This window comes from Lipotes vexillifer, unplaced genomic scaffold (genome assembly GCF_000442215.2).
Source record: "Lipotes vexillifer unplaced genomic scaffold, Lipotes_vexillifer_v1.1 scaffold373, whole genome shotgun sequence".
Taxonomy (NCBI): domain Eukaryota; kingdom Metazoa; phylum Chordata; class Mammalia; order Artiodactyla; family Lipotidae; genus Lipotes; species Lipotes vexillifer.
Window position 1 is genome coordinate 854,589 of NW_006783733.1, and position 20,139 is coordinate 874,727.

General features: G+C 32.7%; 1 protein-coding gene across 2 annotated transcripts in view; it reads right to left on the bottom strand.

The window, feature by feature from the left end:
* Positions 1–20,139, bottom strand: part of KLHL1 (kelch like family member 1) — a 379,107-nt gene that overhangs the window by 65,105 nt on the left and 293,863 nt on the right. For both annotated transcript variants that reach the window (XM_007456373.1, XM_007456372.1), the window contains one exon: positions 6,483–6,707. In XM_007456373.1, coding sequence (XP_007456435.1) covers positions 6,483–6,707 — 225 coding nt within the window. The remainder of the gene's footprint in view (positions 1–6,482; positions 6,708–20,139) is intronic.

Below are 20,139 nucleotides of genomic sequence, written 5' to 3' on the forward strand. Positions count from 1 at the left end.
ATTTAGCAAAGAGCTAACACCTATCTTTCTCAAACTCTTCCAAAATTTAGCATAGGAGAAACACTCCCAATCTCATGCTACAAGACTGCCATCACCCTGATACCAAAACCAGACAAAGATGTCACAAAGAAAGAAAACTACAGGCCAATATCACTGATGAACATACATGCAAAAATCCTCAACAAAATACTAGCAAACAGAATCCAAGAGCACATTAAAAGGATCATACCCCATGATCAACTGGGGTTTATCCCAGGAATTCAAGGATCCTTCAAAATACTCAAATCAATCAATGTGATACACCATATTAACAAATTGAAAGATAAAAACCATATGATCAACCCAATAGGTGCAGAAAAAGTTTTTGACAGAATTAAACACTGATTTATGATAAAAACCCTTCAGAAAGTAGGCATGCAGGGAAGCTACCTCAACATAATAAAGGCCATATATAAGAAACTCACAGCCGAACTCATTCTCAAAGGTGAAAAACTGAAACCATTTCTACTGATATCAGGAACAAGACAAGTTTACCCACTTTCACCACTATTATTCAACATAGTTTGGAAGTTATAGCCACAGCAATCAGAGGAGAAAAAGAAATAAAAGGAAACCAAATCAGAAAAGAAGAAGTAAAGCTGTCACTGTTTGCAGATGCCATGATACTACACATAGAGAATCCTGAAGATGATACCAGAAAACTACTTGAGCTAATCAATAAATTTGGTAAAGTAGCAGGATACAAAGTTAATTGCACAGAAATCTCTTGTATTCCTATACAATAATAATGAAAAATCTGAAAGAGAAATTAAGAAAACACTCCCAATTACCATTGCAACAAAAAGAATAAAATACCTAGGAACAAACCTACCTAAGGAGACAAAACACCTATATGCAGAAAACTATGACACTGATGAAAAAATTTAAAGATGATACAAAGAGCTGGACAGATATACCATGTTCTTGGATTGAAAAAATCAACATTGTGAGAATGACTATACTACTCAAAATTATCTACAGATTCAATGCAAGCCCTGTCAAACTACCAATGGCATTTTTCACAGAACTAGAATAAAAACTTTCAAAATTTGTATGGAATCTCAAAAGACCCCGAATAGCCAAAGCAATCTTGAGAAAGGAAAATGAAGCTGGAGAAGTCAGGCTCCCTGACTTCAGATTATACTACAAACTACAGTAATCAAGACAGCATGGTACTGGCACAATACAGAAATATAGATCAATGGAATGGGATAGAAAGCCGAGAGTCAAACCCATGCACATATGGTCACCTAATTTTGATAAAGGAGGCAAGAATATACAATGGAGAAAAGACAACCTCTTCAATAAGTGATGCTGGGAATACTGGACAGCTACATGTAAAAGAATGAAATTAGAACACTCTCTAACATCATACACAAAAATAAACTCAATATGGATAAAAGACCTAAATGTAAACCAGACACGTAAAACATTTAGAGGAAAAAAGAAGCAGAACACTCTCTGACATAAATCACAGCAAGATCCTTTTTGACCCACCTCCTAGAGAAATGGAAATAAAAACAAAAATAAACAAATGAGATGTAGTGAAAGTTAAAAGCTTTTGCACAGCAAAGGAAACCATAAACAAGACCAAAAGACAGCCCTCAGAATGGGAGAAAATATTTGCAAATGAATCAACTGACAAAGGATTAATCTCTAAAATTTACAGGCAGCTCATGCAGCTCAATAACAAAAAAATAAACAACCCAATCCAAAAATGGGCAGAAGACCTAAATAGACATTTCTCCAAAGAAGATATACAGATTGCCAACAAACACATGACAGGATGTTCAACATCATTAATCATTAGAGAAATGAAAATCAAAGCTACAATGAGGTATCACCTCACACCAGTCAGAATGGCCATCACCAAAACATCTACAAACAATAAATGCTGGAGAGGGTGTGGAGAAAAGGGAACCCTCTTGCACTGTTGGTGGGAATGTAAATTGATACTGCCACTCTGGAGAACAGTATGGAGGTTCCTTAAAAACCTAAAAATAGAACTACCATATAACCCAACAACCCCACTACTGGGCATATACCCTGAGAAAACCGTAATTCAAAAAGAGCCACAATGTTCATTGCAGCTCTATTTACAATAGCCAGGACAGGGAAGCAACCTAAGTGTGCACTGACAGACAAATGGATAAAGAGGATATGGCACATATAAACAATGGAATATTACTCAGCCATAAAAAGAAACGAAATTAAGTTATTTGTAGTGAGGTGGATGGACCTAGAGTCTGTCATACAGAGTGAAGTAAATCAGAAAGAGAAAAACAAATATTGCATGCTAACACATATATATGGTATCTTAAAAAAAAAAAAAAAGGTTCTGAAGAACTTAGGGGCAGGACAGGAATAAATATGCAGATATATATAATGGGCTTGAGGGCACAGAGAGGAGGAAGGGTAAACTGGGACAAAGTGAAAGAGTGGCACGGACTTATACATACTACCAAATGTAAAATAGATAGCTAGTGGGAAGCAGCTGCATAGCACAGGTAGGTCAGCTCGGTGCTTTGTGACTACTTAGAGGGGTGAGATCGGGAAGGTGAGAGGCTGGTGCAAGAAGGAGGAGATATGGAGATATATGTATATATATAGTTGAATTACTTTGTTATAAAGCAGAAATTAACACACCATTTTAAAGCAATTATACGCCAATAAACATGTTTTAAAAAATGTGGCAAATCCTTACAGTGGAATATTATTCAATCAGAAAAATAATGATGTACTGATACATGCTATGAAACTGATGAACCTTGAAAAACCTTACGTTATGTGAGAGAAACCATACACAAAAAGCCACAAATTATGATTCTGTTTATATGAAATGTCCAAAATTGGCAGTTCCATAGAGACAGAAAATAAATTAATTTTTGCTAAGGGGTGTAGGGAGATGGGGCAATGACAAACGACTACTATTGGTTACAAGGTTGTTTTTCAGGATGATAAAAATGTTTTGGAGTTTGATAGTGGTGATGGCTGCACTACTCTGTGAATAGACTCAAAAGTACTCAATTCTATACTTTAACACTTAATTTTATCTCAATTGAAAATTAAACAAACAAAAATAAAACAGCCCCTACCACATATTTATCATACAACATGGAGAATGGCATATAGAAAACCCATAATATACACTAGCTATATAACTGTTTTATGAATTTGTCTTAAAATGACAATTGCAAACAGTGGATTGTAGTAATGCCTTTTTCAACTTTATACAATATAAAGTGTGGTGGGAAAGAAGACATGATATATAGAATTATGTGTTCCAAAGACATAATGCTAAAATAAAAACTCAGCATATTGAGACAACTGTAGTCTTAATTATCTTCATTCTCTAGATAAATGCATTACTCCCTGATGTCACAGACTTAACATGAATACAATTTTATATGCTATTTTATCCAGCACAAGAAGTGTTCTTCATTTACTAGTTGCTATGAAAAAATTTTGGCCACATATTCAACCTTAGCAACAGAAGAACTTACGTGGCTTTCTCGCATAATTGATTTTTTTTTTTTTTTTTTGGCGATATGAGGACCTCTCACTGTTGTGGCCTCTCCCGTTGCGGAGCACAGGCTCCAGACGCGCAGGCTCAGCAGCCATGGCTCACGGGCCCAGCCGCTCCACGGTATGTGGGATCCTCCCGGACCAGGGCACGAACCCGTGTCCCCTGCATCGGCAGGCAGACTCTCAACCACTGTGCCACCAGGGAAGCCCAGGATTTTTTTTTTTTTTCAAAGAAATCAAGTGGGGGAAAGCTATATAGGTCAAAGAAATTATTTTGAGTTTTTATTTTATATTTTAAAATTTTACTTTAGACTCTAGCTCCTTGTCACTTGAATGTATAATATGGGATACATAGGCAATATTGTAATCTCACTGCATACCACAAGGTAGGTATTTTTTAACTATGGCAAAGTAAAAAGGTACATTCTAGTTTCTGAACAAATAAAAGACTAGTACCAATGGCTGTTGGTTTACACTCAAACCCAATATTGGTTATTACACTGAAGGAAGAGTCATAGTACAGTGATTAGAGAAACAGAGTCAGTTGTTACTTCCTGAGTGAGACAAAAATTCCCAGCACTGCCTTGGGTGAATAACTTGGAGGAAATTTTGATTTGTGTTCTTTTTTCCTATGCCATATTGTTCTTTTCAAAAGAGCTATTGCATCTTGCATACTGCCAGACAGTGAATCAGCTGTGTCCATGCAGATCTTGCCATAATTTGTTGATAACAAGACTTTGCTGTCAGTCTGGCTTCAACTAATTGGACGTTGGATTGGCATCCAAGTCAAAGACAGTTTTCTATGTACTGGGCATTGCTAGCAATCTATGAGGCACTTTGAGCTGATAATTGTCCCAAGAAATGATGCCCTATGCCATAATTTTACCTATTAACTCAATCAGTTATGATCTTGGGGAGTACTGTAGTAGAGAATTTAAAAAAAAAACTGACAGGAAGCATTAACCACTAGGAAGTAAATCACAGAGGAAGTCAATGGCATGAGATATGGAGAAGAGGTGAGCTATTTGATAATGGAACTGAAGCAGAAGAAAAACAAGAGAGGTTTAAGCATGAAAATAAGGGACTACTAGAGTTGGTATTGGGTCACTAAAATTTGTGAGAAATGCTGTATTATATATCAGATGTGTTTGATACTTGGGTCATTTTCTATACAGTCTTACTTCAACAATGGATTCTTTACCAAATAAGACAGACTAAAAGACAGTATCTAAGATTATCATCTTACTCAGCACTGGTTCCTAAAGGGTCAGCAGCCTATGTGATAGGATTTGAGGCAAATCATAACCTTATATACTTTAAACATCTAAAATTATACCACTTAAGGTGTATTTTTGGTGAAATGTTTTCAAGTATGTTCTCTTGATATACAAATATCCTACCTTATTGAACTTTAGAATTCCTTAATAGAAAGGAACTGAATTGTCTAAAAAAGGAAGAAAGACATTAAATTCCAAAAATTCCAATACAGTGTTTATTCTCTATATTTCCGCCAAACAGGAACATAGGTAGATAGCTTGCTAATAAAAGCAATACATAGAGCTTTTACATGGACACAAAAGCCAAAATTCTTCAATATATTTAAAATATATATATAAGAAAACTTTTATATAATATTACCTGGGAAAAAATGATTTGCTGTTCATATTTTCCATATTATAATTGGGGGCTATATGATTTAAAATATTTATACAATTTTTATTTAAAACACAAACTTTTAGAGCTTGAAAAAGTTCCCAAACATTTATTACTATTCCTTAATTTTGCTAATGAGCAAACCGAAGAAAGAGGAGGTAAACCGGAAGAACAAAAAGGTAAGTTGCTTTAGTTCAGAGCTATTTTATTTATTTTCATTTTAAAAGTTTTCTTAGATGATGGCAGACAAGAATAAGAAATGCAGTGATGAAGACCTCAAAGTTAAAGTATCAATATTTGTTTTTGAAATGCTCTATGATTTTGCTTACCTATGAATGTCTAAATCAGTACATTTGTAATTAAACTTCAATATCTTTCTAATGTGTACTTCTACATATATGAAAGGTACTTAGTCAACTATCTGGCCTATTTCAGGTCTTCAAAAAAACTAATTAGCACCTCTTACAATCCATATGATAAGAAGTACAAATTCAGGAACTATCTTTATTAAATTACTCTTTTTTCAAATATTTGTATAGGACTTTACAGTTTACAAGCGATTTCATATTCATTATCATCACCAGGAAGCTGTGACAAATCAGGAAACAGAGGCTCATAGTTTAACTGCTGGGCCCAATCATGGCAATATCAAATGGTAGATTCAAAACTCACACCCAGAACTTCTGAATCCAAATATAGTTCTCCCCATCTCCAAGTTACTCCATAATAGAGATTGATTGAATCCTATCATATTGACCTCAGGTGCCTATTGATGTGTCACACTTTTTCTAAACCTGTGTTGCCCACTCTCCATGGACCTTTCAAGGTGGAATCAATTAAATGTAAAGATATAGCTAGATTTGTCTGTCCAGTAATGTGGGAGCAAGCCACCTTAATTAAGTTTTCCTCAATTCACATTAACTGTTTCTTCCTCTAGGCTGCATTACTCTGGTCTCTCCATGATAGTTCTGCATTTTTTTCTTCATACCAAATGAATTTTACATGTTGTATGAATATCAGACTGTGAAAACTTTGAGAATAACTTGATATCTACTCATCTTGGTATATTTAACATCACTCTCAACAGTTTATTGCATATTGGTGAAGACAGGAAAATATCAAGAATTAAAAACATAGATGCTCCAAATAAGCCCACAATTTACCTAAAGTTAATGATAATTGACAATAATACTATATTTTAGCATACACTTTTACTATCAATAAAATATTTTCTAAAAATAATATCAATAAAATAAGAATCTTACCTAGACCATGCCTATGTGTTGACATTGGTGGTAAGACAGTCCAAGTCTTGGTTTTGGGGTTGTAACATTCAACACTGTTCAATGTCTTTAAACCATCTCGACCTCCAATTACAAAGAGTTTGTCATCAATAACAGCCACACCAAACTGCAGTCTCCTGCCGTTCATCATCCCTGCCTGGATCCACAAATTTGTTCTGAGGTCATATTTCTCTATGGTTGTAGCTCCTGATAAAACATAAAATCACATAGTCACACTTTACTACTAATCCAACAAAGAATCTTCCCAAGACACTGTACAAATTAGGATGTGAAAACATTCTTGTCATGTTCATTTTTCTTGAAGAAAAAAAATTGGCAGAAAAACGAAGTAATATAAGTACTTTATTTTCTCTTCTTGGCAGACACTAATGATTAAAGTAGACACATATGTTCAGCTTGTTTGAATTACATAATGGTCTCATGCTAAACTATTGATTCAATAGAATCATTGTTGGGCATGACACAGTTCTGTGAGTAGATTTTACAACTTACATTTATCACTGTTTGCTATAAAAAATGCAACATAATCCTAGCTTGAAAAGACATTTATTAAAGCCCTTTTAAATAGCTAAGCTATGTATGTTATCTGTATAATTTCTTAAAGTGAAGAGAAGTTAATAAATTCTTTACCAAATTTCTCTTTAAATTTGTCTTATGCCTTAAATAGCAGAAGGGTTTAAAAGTCAATTTTAAGATATGTAAACAAATGTCAGCTGTGCTTTTTTTAAACCTTATTTTTAAAAAATGCATTCGGGGAATAGAAATAGAATTTAGAGACATAAAATTATCTTCTATCCTTATCAACTGTTAGAATCTCTAAACAAAATAGCTTATCCTTCCTAAAAGCTTTTTATGTATAAAATTGAGAAATGTAGTAAATCTGACTAATAAAATAGAAATCGAAAGAATAAGCTAAATTGCTGATGAGGTGTGTTTTAAGGGATTCAGTTAAACATTTCACATTAAAAACATTTACCTTGAACTAGTTCACAACTGTTTATATGATAAAATATAAACCAGCAAACACTGATCTTGCTTCAGTGTTTGATCTTAATGTTTACACTCACATTCAGCTATGTTTCATTTTCAGTGATTAAATATCCCTACATTTACAAGTCAACATTCTTGTGTACTTTCACTTATGCACTAAAGATCATTTTACTTGTAATGTATTACAAGTTTGCAAACTAGGGAAGACATTCCTCAGGGGACTGATTTACTCTGTAGAACATAACCAGCAATGAACTAAATAAATATAAACAACTTGGCAGGAAAATTTTGTTAATTGAAGTAAAATGGTATAATTTATGTTCAATTTTTATTCAAAATTGACAAAGCTGTAATAATATAAATACTGAGTTAAAATGAATTAAATCTGTTTTTTGATTATTAAATATATGAGCTAATTTTAATACAACTAAACATTAAGTATTATAAGACTACTATTATTTTTAGAGTAAAAATAAACTGGAATATTCATAAAAGTCATTTGGTACTGTTTAGTAACATAAGATAAATTATTTAAACAAAAGTACTTCTTTTATGCTTAAATGTATTTATTATGTTTTATTGATATGTTAAATGTTTTATTCAAATATGTACAAATTGAAATTCCAAGGTGAACTAAAGTATTAAATAATTTCAAGGTCATGTGAATTCTCAAAACTTGATAGCATTGGGATTCCATGAATGCCTAACTAAAAATTAAGAGTTGTATGCAAATACCTCTCTCTTATGACTAACTCTTGACAAACCATGGCAGAAGAAATAGTGTAACCTAATCCTAATTAACACAATCCCAAGAGACACGTATTTGCAGGTCTGGAAGTAAATATCTTCCACTACTTTCTTCTCCAAAACCTTGGTCAAATTCTTTGCATGGTGTTTAAGGTACATTCATCCTTCTCAGAGAAAATCATTGAGAATGTGTGAGGTTAAGGGCCTCTGAGCGATAAAAGGTGTTGGTATTCAAAGGGGAAAGTGAGGACTTGATCTGAGTTTCAAAGTTTCAATGAAACAAGCTAGATGTGTCTTCAACCTCAACACATGGCAGAATTTTTTACTTTTACAGTGTTTTTCCTCTAGCTGCAGTTTTCAGAGGTGACCTATACATTTTATCCTAAAGTTGCTACATCAGAAATAGGAGTGCATTCCTGTTTTCCTTTTTTTTTTTTTTTTTTTAAATTTAGAAGCTGTGTTAGTTTACTATGGCTGCTGAGAAAAATTATCTCAAATTTAGCAGTTTAACAAACACGCATTTATTATCTTACAGTTCTGGAGGTCAGAAGTTCAAATTACGCTTTGTGCTAAAATCAGGGTATTGGCAGGGCTTTCTTTTCTTTCAGGAGGCTCTAGAGATGATCTATTTTCACTCCACCCTTCAATTTTGCTTAGTCAAAAAAAGTTTGATAATACAAAACAAAGATTTCTTGATTTGTAGAGCTTTATTTATAGTAATCAATAAGTTTATTATTTTCTTATTCAGACTGTAATATAAATGTTTTGTCTAGTTTTTAATGATCACAAAGTTAAAAATATGCTTGCTCTTTTTCTAATGAAAGTTATTAGTGATAATATTCTTTAAGGTATTTTCTCACCAGCATACTTCATTAGTCATCTGTATAAACTTCCCAACTGTATTATACTTTTAAAAATGTATCAGTTTCTTTGTGAGTTCTGTTGTTTTCTTTTGCTTATAAGAGTGTATGTATCCCTTTGGTGGTTTCCTGAGTTAGAGGAAGAAGGACAAAGCCATTCTCTCTGAGCAATGTTACCCTGAGCTGTTCCTTAGTGTAAAGGCAATATTTTTCATTACATAAATTAAAAACAGAAAATGAACAAGAGTGGGCTACTGTGCTGGTAATTAATACAGTTGAAAGAAATAAAAAAGGAAAGTTTATTTTAAGACATATTTACGCTTGGGTTCATGAAACCATCTCTGGTTATCTCAAATGCCTGCAAAGCAGAGGCACAACTCTAAAATGTGTGACTGCAGGCACAATAGCATCCAGACTGCTTTCATAAACTATCTGTCAATAATCTGAATGACACTGGAAGATGGCCTCCAGCTGCAGAGGAGAACACAGCCTCGCCAACCCCTTGTTTTCAGCCTTTTGAGGTCTTGAGCAGAGAATCCAGATGTACTTTCTTGGACTTCTGACTTACTGTGAGCTAAAAGATGGCACTTGTTTTAAACAGGTCTTTATGGCAATGTGTTACAGCAGCAATAGAGTTTACTTTAATTTGCATTTAAAAATTTATAAAGTATCTGTTTTCCAAGTTCAATAACATAACTAGAAGGTATTAGATACAATATGACTACAAAAATGTTTTCTTCATGACAAAACAAATAGCAGGCTCCTTTCTCAAAATATAAAATGGAGAATAAGTGCTCAAGATGTTATTAAAGTGTGGTTCTGGGTCTCTTTGGAGTTGTTCATTCATAGGCCAAATGTGATTATTTGGAGAAGAAAAATAGGAATTAATACTTGCACGTTCTATTTTGACATTACAGACAGTAGGACTTATTCCATATCTATAATTCAAATAATTAACAATCTTACTTATCTTGAACACTCACAGAATAAAATGATAAGAGTTTTCTGCACAGACAAAACAGATGTCACAAAAATATCCAATAAATAAGGTAAAGCTCTCATTCAACTCAACAGAAAGGACCTCAGGTATTCTCACAGAACCTTTTTACTATAATTTTAATACAATGTTAATAAGCTTAGTTACTTGATTTACAAGACTTTTTACAAACCTATAAGTCAAAATGATCTGGGGGAGTTGAAAGTAGCAATAGCTGATAGTGAAGGAATAACCAGAAAAAAGAAATATTGTTTTAACTCAAATAGAACAATCATTTATAGCTATTAAAAAACAACACATTATATAATGACTAAAGAACATTTTGGCCCAATAATAATGGTGATCCTGGTGCCATCAAATCATTTGGAATAGGTTAAATTAGTCAGATGTATTCCTTTTATGAAAACAGTAAATATTGAGAAGGATTCTGAAAATTTTTTAAAGCAAAAGATATGTTTCATGATACTTAAAATAAGACATAAAGCTTTAAAGAAGGTATTATTATAAAAAATTACTTATTTCTTGAATTTTTCATAGAATAAAATTTTCATTGACTTTCATGTATCTACATACTTATGAGAAATATAACTTCGAAATAACATTCTTACACTTATATAAAGAAGTATTATTGCAGAGAAAATATTTTTCAAGCACAAATAAAAGTCTTTACTTTTTAGGTAATTCGTTATATTTTACTAGGATGGCATTGTAACATTTCATAATCATCAAAATACTTTCATGTGCACCAAATAAACAACCAATGAAATTCTACATTCCCCCAGTATAAATATTTGTAAAATTATAATAAACTGATAAATAGCTATGTACAGATAGTCCCCGACTTTCAATGGTTTGACTTATGAATTCTCCGACTTATGATGGTGTGGAAGTGATATGTATTTGATAGAAATTGTAAGTCGAATTTCGAATTTTAATCTTTTCCCGGGCCAGCAATATGCAGTACAACACTCTCTTGTGAAGGTGGGCAGGACAGTGAGCCGCAGCTCCCAGTCAGCCATGTGATCACGAGAGTAAACAACTGATAACTCTTACAGCCATTCTGTTTTTCACTTTCAGACAGTATTCAAAAAACTACATAAGATATTCAACACTATACTATAAAATAGGCTTTGTGTTAGATGATTCTGCCCAACTGTAGGCTAACGTAAGTGTTCTGAGAATGTTTATGGTGGGCTTGGCTAAGCTCTGATGTTCTGTAAGTTAGGTGTATTAAACGAATTTTCAACTTACTATACTTTAAACTTGCAATGGGGTTATCAACATGTAATCCCATCATAAGTTGAAGATTTGTATAGAGATATAAATGTATATATATCATTAAGCTTAATGCTAGATTTTGAAGTACGTATATACATCTCAAAAACCAAGCATTTTGTTTAGTTTATATTAATTTCACTAAAATCAAGAAATACAAAAGGATGCCAACTTCTTGGCTCATAACCAAGGGAAACAAAAGTATGGAAAATCATTTTAATTATTTATATTTCATGTAACAGCCCACCTTAATAATTAAAAATTATTATCTTTAAAATCTTAGAAAAAAATTAAAATTTCTGGAAGTTGGCAAATAAGTAAAATACAAAACTCCATGCAATTTTTAAAAATGAAAATAACCAGATTGTGTAAAGAACAGAAGAACCTATTTAAATAGCATCACTAAAAGTAAATTATCTAAAAATAAAATCAGCAAAATAGGTTACAAATCTAGATAAAGCAAAAAATTAAAACTCTTTTGAATAATGTCAGTTTGAATACAAAGAATCACTAATTTTGAATGAGATGGTTTGTTATTGTGCAAATGATAATTATTATCTTGTAATCACAATTTATATAATAATATTTGTACAAGTTATTTATAAAATTATACCTGTGTTTCTCTGGAAATTTGAAAGTCAAATATTAGGAAATATATTTTTAAAAGCCAGACAATCTCCAATACAAAGGAATCTTGAGGAAAAAATGGTCTACCAGATATTAAAAAGTATTGTGTAACTAGAGATTTTTAAAAGATGGCTTTATTATGAATGAAAATGGCTATATTAACAAATATGAAAAGAAAGCCAGAAATAACTCTAATACATGTGAGTGTAATATAATAAAAATGGCTGTTCAAATCAGTGAAAAAACATTTTATTATTCAAATAAATAGTGTTAAGATAGCCAGCTGTCTTCTGGAGAAAAATAAATAACTTAGATTCCTGCCTTACTCGTTACACCAGAATGAGGTTTAGATGAGACAGGGCTAGAGCACAGCACACAGTGCCACAGAACTAGCATATGTGTGGTTCTCTTCTCAGGGCTCCACATGCATTAACAGGGATGGGGATTTTAAGTAACTTGTCTTCAGTCACACTCTACTACAACATTAAACATCCTAGAAGATGAAAACATAGTTGATGAACTTTCACTTCTAGGTGGGCCTAAGATCAAAAGTCCATGAGGGAAAACATGAGACCAAGAAATTTTAAAGTATATATATATATATATGTAAAATCACTAACCACCTCAATATAAAATATAGTTACATCAAAAATAAACCAATTTTAAAAATCCAAAGGCTGAGAACATTAACAAAAAAAATCTTTTATAAATATAACAAGGAGTGAATTTCCTTGATATGTAAAAAACTTTTGTAAATCAAGAAGTAAATTAGAAACATTTAAATAGGACTACACTAATGACATTAGCAGGTAATTAATAGAAAAGCAATATGAATACCATGTAAATGTTGAAAGATTTGCTTAAGCTTTCCTAAAATTAAATAATAATTTTATTAAATAATCTTAAGAATTTATTAATAATCTTAATAATCTTATTAAATTTACAAAAAAATAAAAAATGTATAATTTTGATATTCACATCAAAACCAACTGGTTGATATTAAATCAATGCAACTATTATGGGAGGTGTGGAGTGTGTGTGTGTGTGTGTGTGTGTGTGTGTGTAATAAAATACATGGAGCATTTAGGAAATGGAGGGAGTGAATTTTTGATTTGTAACTTCCTATTTTAAAGAGTTTGCCATAAATACATCTTAGTTCTGTTATTAAAATACTAATTCATTTTTTTTTTTAAATCAGTTTTTGGTGTTGCTAAAGATGTCATAGGAAAGAGACTTTAAAAAAGTAACTCAAAGCTTGTAGTTATTATTTCTATCATTATTACTAAGCCACCTTTTTTACACTAAAAAGCTCGTGTATTAAAATAACTTTATAGCAAAAGAACACATATTAAAACATTATTACAAGTATACTTTATTTTTTCATTTTCTTAATAAATGTTCACTGAACATAAACGCATACTGCTTGAAATTTTCCAATTAAATATTTATTTTTATAACTAACATTTGCCTAAATTAAACCAAGCCCTTGTTATTTATATTATTAAAACACTCTTTTAAGATACTTCTTAAAAATCTTTTGTAAAGTTTAAAAACTTTTCAAAACACTTTCCATATAATATTTATTAGAATTTTTCTACCCTTTGTGAATGAAAGGAAATGTCAGCACTTGTGAATGAAAGGAAAAATGACTATTATGACAACAGGGTTCTAGTTGTAGTATTACTGACTGTATGACACAAACAAAAGTCATTCAAATGTCTTTTCATCAGTATAGTAAAAAAACATGAGAGCTCATTGATCTCCACCTAAACTATAAACTCTTGGAAAGTACATTTTTGTCTTTTTCATAAATGAGCACCCACCCTTACAAAGATATATTAATTGAAGGCTCTCTATGACCTACTAATGTTTATTCAAATTGAGGGTTTATATTAATACCACATTAAGTGAAAATGCAGTGACTTCTACTTATGTCTAAATATTTTGTTTGTTTGTTTGTTTTTGCGCTACGCGGGCCTTTCACTGTTGTGGCCTCTCCCGCTGCGGAGCACAGGCTCCTGACACAAAGGCTCAGCGGCCATGGCTCATGGGCCCAGCCGCTCCGCGGCATGTGGGATCTTCCCGGACCGGGTCACGAACCCGTGTCCCCTGAATCAGAAGGCGGACTCTCAACCACTGCTCCACCAGGGAAGCCCATGTCTAAATCTTTTACTTCTCCTTCTCTGTGAGTCTCTGTCATGGAAGTAAGCTGAGGTAGCCTTGCGAACTCTCTCTTTCTTTGACAGAGAAGAACCACACATTGGAGGATTATGATCTAATACTTATGAAACATGCATAAACACACACAGGCTTTTTTCCCTGTCGGTCTGTAAAAGGAGACTTGATTTAGAAAAAGGACGTACTTATGTATTGTACATTCACTGGGAGATTGATCAAAAAGAATGTACTCACTACAAAGAATTTATAATTATGATGGCATTTTATCATAATACACTAATTTATTACTCAATCCGCATTCATTGAAAGATGTACACAATGTACAGTTAAGTGGCGCAAATCCTCTGACCACTAAAAGACAAAATAAAGATTTTACTAGACTAAATTTTGAAGAATTTAACTTATAATTTTAACCCTGATCCATCCTCAGAAGAGACACTGGAAATGGTAACAGCCAAGATAGTCACTAAGCGTTGTGTCTTTCTAGTGAAGATGAGCCCATGAAAGAAAACTTCACTGACAAGCAATTCAATTTTTACCTGAGAGAACCTTCCTTCACTCTTCATTACAGAACATAGCTTCTAGGAGCTGAAAGTCCTTTGTCTGCAGACTCATTGAGAACAATGTAAACAACCAGAATTTAATTTAACACATGAGCATCTTTCCTGATTCTAAAGACTGTCAAGGAAGCAGTTACCTTGACTTTACTTTGTTCTTCCCCTGAGACCCTTGGGGAAGAAGTATGGTTCTTCCCTAAAATATCTCTTAGCAGCCTGATAAGTCAACACCTATTCCAGAAGAAAACTCTTTGTGTCTGAAAAACAAACTGGGTTTAGGCTGACATGTTATTTGTAATTTTGAGTTGCTTCTACAGCTTGGTGCAAACTGATGACCTTGAAATGGTAATCTCCAATGATATATTTCAAGTTCAATGAAAACGTACTGAAGTGGAACTGAAGTGACTGAATGGAGTTACTGAGGCAGACATTAAATAGTATTCCTCAAAAGGACAAATATGAAAGAATAAGTTTTCTTTTATTATATTGCTCTTCTTCAGAAAAAGTTTTACAGTATTTTAAAGTTATTTCCCCCACCTAACTGCAAATGCTCAGATTTCTCTGGCACAGAATTGTAAGTGAATCATTTTATTAAAGCAATATGATGATCACTACTGAGCTAAATGCTTTAGAAATTATCCAGTTGTAGAACTGCAGTATGAAAAGCTGTTCTTTAAAAGTTCTTGATAGTGCAGTTTGTTCAGTTCAAGCCAAGCAGTAAAAATCAGGTCAAGATGGTTAATTCCACCTATCTATTTCAATTTCCATTTTTGCCTTTCAACAATACAGGCAATGATGGAAAGTGTGATGAGGCAAATTCAGGATAAAATGATCTGGCAAAGTCCTTTGAATAGAAAGAGAGAAATATCAGTTCATCCCTACAGTTAGATAATTTAAAAATTTTACATTTATGAAAATCCAAGGTACCCATTAAATAGTCAAATACAATAATATATGCTCAATAATAAAATGATTCAATAAAATAATTTCAAGGAAATTTTTACTTCATAGTTAAGAATTAATTCTTTCTCTACTTTTACATTTTTTTTTTTTAACCAAGATTCCTATTATTGTTAGTTATATTAAAATTTGCTTTGAGTTCACATGAAAGATGCAGAGTGGTCTGATCAGACACCTGGCTGTTAATGAAAATCAGTAACTGACCTGTTGCTGCAAGGAGGCCATCAACAAGGGGGTGATGCAAACATGTAGAATAAAGGATGGTTTTAATTCTTTCTCCTGTCCACTCAGTCAATCACAATCTAAGGGAAGAGTCACTGATATTGTGGTCTTGACATGCCATCAGCATGCTTGATATATATCTTTAACTAGGCTCCAATTGGTGTTCACAGCTAGCTCGCATAAGATAAACAGAACGATGTAATTATGCAGTTTTCTTATTTTTTTTTCTCTTTTACCTCTAAAATATATCAATTTGAAAGATTCTCACCTTTTAACTCTTTGTTGACTTTCTTTGGAACTAAATGGTCTCTTATAAATGCCTTAGTCTAAGCTGGAGGGACCCCTGCTTGCCTGCTGCCATGCTGGATGCAGGACAGCACAGTGGGATTGCCTTGTGTCAAGAAGAGATCAGTGCCTCTCAGAATCTTGATTCCCCTTTAACCAAAGCAAAGGAGGGCGTCTTATTCATACGCTTGTGCCTGTCAGTCTTCTACCCTAACATTCTAGTCCTCTTTCTCTGCAGTATGATTGTACAATATCTCCTCAAATATAGACGGTCCTAGCTTTGCATGGTTCTGGTGTGAATAAATTTCATTTACCATGGCTTAATTAAATAAAAAAGCCCCTCCCAATTTTAGTTACCACAACATATTAACTGTGAATAACTGCATAAAATACAAACTTTGCTACTAGCTCTTCAGTCCACAAATCACTACTTAAATAACAGATGTACCTCATGATCATTAACGAATCACCTCACTTTTTCCAAAGTCTGCAGGTGATTGGTCATTGCACTTCTGTTGCTGAGTTCATGCACAGAACCTTGTGTTGTTTTTTTGTCTCCTATGATAAACTCACTGTCTTTTAAAAATAAAAAAGATAATTGAAGAAAGTATTTGCCAACAAAGAAGTTAAGTGGAGCACATAAAGAAAAAGGTGAGAACACTGAAAGTGATATTACAGTAGATACACATACTTCCATACCCAGTTGGTTGAGGATGGCTCCTGGAGCTTTGTTTGCACAGTTGGGCTTCCTTTGTAAGGGTCATGCAGTCTGAGCTTGCTCCCAGCACCTAAAGAATGCTCCTAAGAGGATAAACAGGTAGACCAGAAGGCTGCTTATGGTGGGACATTGTAAACATGTACAGACACTGTCCACTCCAGCTGCCAATAAATTAGAGTTGGGTCAAGGGAATATACATTTGGCACCACAATTTTCCTAGAAATATGATATAGAGATTTATTTTCTTCAGTAACAGATGTTGGAAAAATTTTTTTCCATGAAGGGCCAGATAGTAAAAAACAGAGAGTTTGTGGGTTTCCTTATGGGTCTCTTTGTTGCAACCATATGGGCATTATAGAGTGAAAGCAACTGTAGACACTAGGCAAACAAATGAGTGAGTCACAATTAAATTTTATGGGCATTGAAATTTGAATTTCACAAAATTCACTAAATTCATCATGAAGTATTATTCTTTGTTTGATTATTTTCAACTTTTATAATGTATAAACCAAAGCCATACAGAACAACCAGTGGGTTAGCTTTGGCTTTTAGTCCATTGTTTGCCAGTTCTTACTCTTAAAATACCAATAAAATATAAATATTTGGAGAAAAAGACACCCAACAAATGTTTATTAGTCATAATAAATCAAAGAACTCTTTCTTTTAGAAAAACATTTATTAAATTTTCATATAGCAATTTGTATATAAGATTTAACTAATCACGGTGATCTTTCTCAGCCAACCTTCATAAAAATAGCAGCACTGTTCCCTCATCCTGTTCTTCTCATTCTCCTTTTTTTACTTTATATTTCTTGATAACTAGTCATTGCATAAACTAAAGTAACTTGTCTATTTGTTCTTAATCTGCTGCATATAACCTAAACTACAACAGACCAGGGACTTTTGCTCTTTGGTTTACCAGCACTGAGAACAGTGACTGGAGATTAGTAGGTATTCAGTGAATATTTGTAGCAGAATTAGATAATCCAAAAAGGATGAATTAATAACCTGGGGACCCAAGAAATTCTGGGGAACTGGCAGTAGAATGGATACAATTTTAACCCAATTTCATAATTAGTACTTTCCAATTTGGGGGGCAGAGATTTAAAAAATCAACAAAATGTATTTTATTTTCCTAATTTGGGGGAAAAAAGTAATATTAACAGAACAATCAGAAAGTCACATTTTCTGTTCAACACGTGAGTACCTATAAAAATTATTTTAATTTAATAGAATTATAATTACACTGCCAAACATATGAAACCATTATTATTCATGCCCATGCTTCAAAGGTAGACCTAGGCAATGGTCACCCTTACAGATTCCTGTAAAGAAACAACTTAAAAGGAAATTGTAATTATGTACAACAAAAAATACCTCTGACTAGAATGTAATGACAATAGGTCAAGTAAAGATTAAGAATAGTATAATATGTGAACATAATTTATTTGCGTAATTGGTATAAAACACATTTATCTGATTATAGTAAAGAATAATAGCTGTTTTAAAATTCTTTTAATCTGATAAATATTAAATTGATACTGACATTGAAATTTTGATACATATAAAATGTAGAAAACTGGTTAATATATAGGGTTAAAATATATATGTGCAAATCAGATGTGCAAAAGCATAACTATATTTTTTATAGGTATACACATGTTGCTCATTAACTTCCTTTCAAAAGGAACTTTGTCTAAAAGTCAAAAGCTTACTAGTGAGACCTTTCTTGGCTGGATTTTTTCTGTGAGCTGTAAAAGTCTTGACCCTGAAAACTAGAGTTTTAAATGTGAAAAAAATTGCCAGCAATGAATAATACATAACATTTCAAAAGATTACCTCCGCCATTATTTATTGACTCAGCATTCAGTTAAGTTTTTTACATGTGTCCTTGTCTTGATATTTGTCATGGTGTCTCAAAGAGGTATGTGATATTATTCTCATTATATATATGAGGAACACCAACATATGGAATACTTAATTATGTTGCTAAAGAATACAAGGCTCACACAGCTCTGTTATAATTTTACTAAAATAAGTAAACATCACTCATCAAGTGGTATTTGGGGTTGTTAGTGAGGAATTAGGCTTTAAAGCCTGTACACGAGCCAAAAGTCCTAAAATAACTAAAATTGTTTTCATTAGAATCCCTTACATTTCTACTAAATGCACATTAATATGGACTTAGACAAATATACACACAGATATATAGCTGTACTTTGAAAAGTTTAAATTTAGTATGGAAACATTCTTTGTTGGGTATTTCTTTGTTGTTGATACAAAATAAAATACCTAGTTTTCTTTTGTATAGTTTGTTCTTATATAAAATTAAAAGTAAGTAATTAAATGCATAATGGTACTCCCAGCACAACACAGATACTGGAACTTTCTGAGGCATCAGCATTTTCACTTCTCCCATCTCTTGCTTACTCCAGAGAAATTGAGGTTGACATCACACCTCATCATTGAAATGATTATCTCTATCTCTTTCAGCAGGTGTGGTTGGATTCCTTGAGTAATATGTATAGTTAATATGACTCAAGTGTAACAGAGTAAATTAAATGTGCTTATTCCCTGTGATATTTATTCATGAATTTTGCTCTTGGTATTAAATCATCTCTTGATGCGTATATCATTATGTGTATAGATCATTATCTACAAGTCTACATGAGCATTTCTGAACCACATTAGTGCTGCATGATCTTAAAAGGAAATTTTAAAAGTCAGGCATCAATACTACCTGAGTGTGAAACAGAACTAACATAAAATTCTTCAAAAGCTTTGACATTAAATAAAAATACATCTGATAATTCCAGTATATCAAAGAATATTTCACATGCATAAAAAAAATCCCCCCAAACCCAGGTTGTTATCCAACATGTGAAATGTTATTACTAGTAGAACAAAAACGATGAAAAAGCAAATAGGTTTAGTAATGAATAGCCATAGAGAAAACAGCATATTTTTGTGATTTATTTACTTATATATTTGTATGGTTTTCAAGAAGCAAGAAGATTTTTTTCATGATTTTTTTTCCACGCATATTTTTTGCAAGTCATGTTATAATGTCTATAACATTGGTTAATGTATCTCTTATTCATGAAAGTGCAGTGGTCACAAAAAGTTACTTGTACATGACTGCTCACAGGAGTTTTACCTATAATAGCTAAAACTGGAAATATCCCAGGTGTTCATCAGCAGG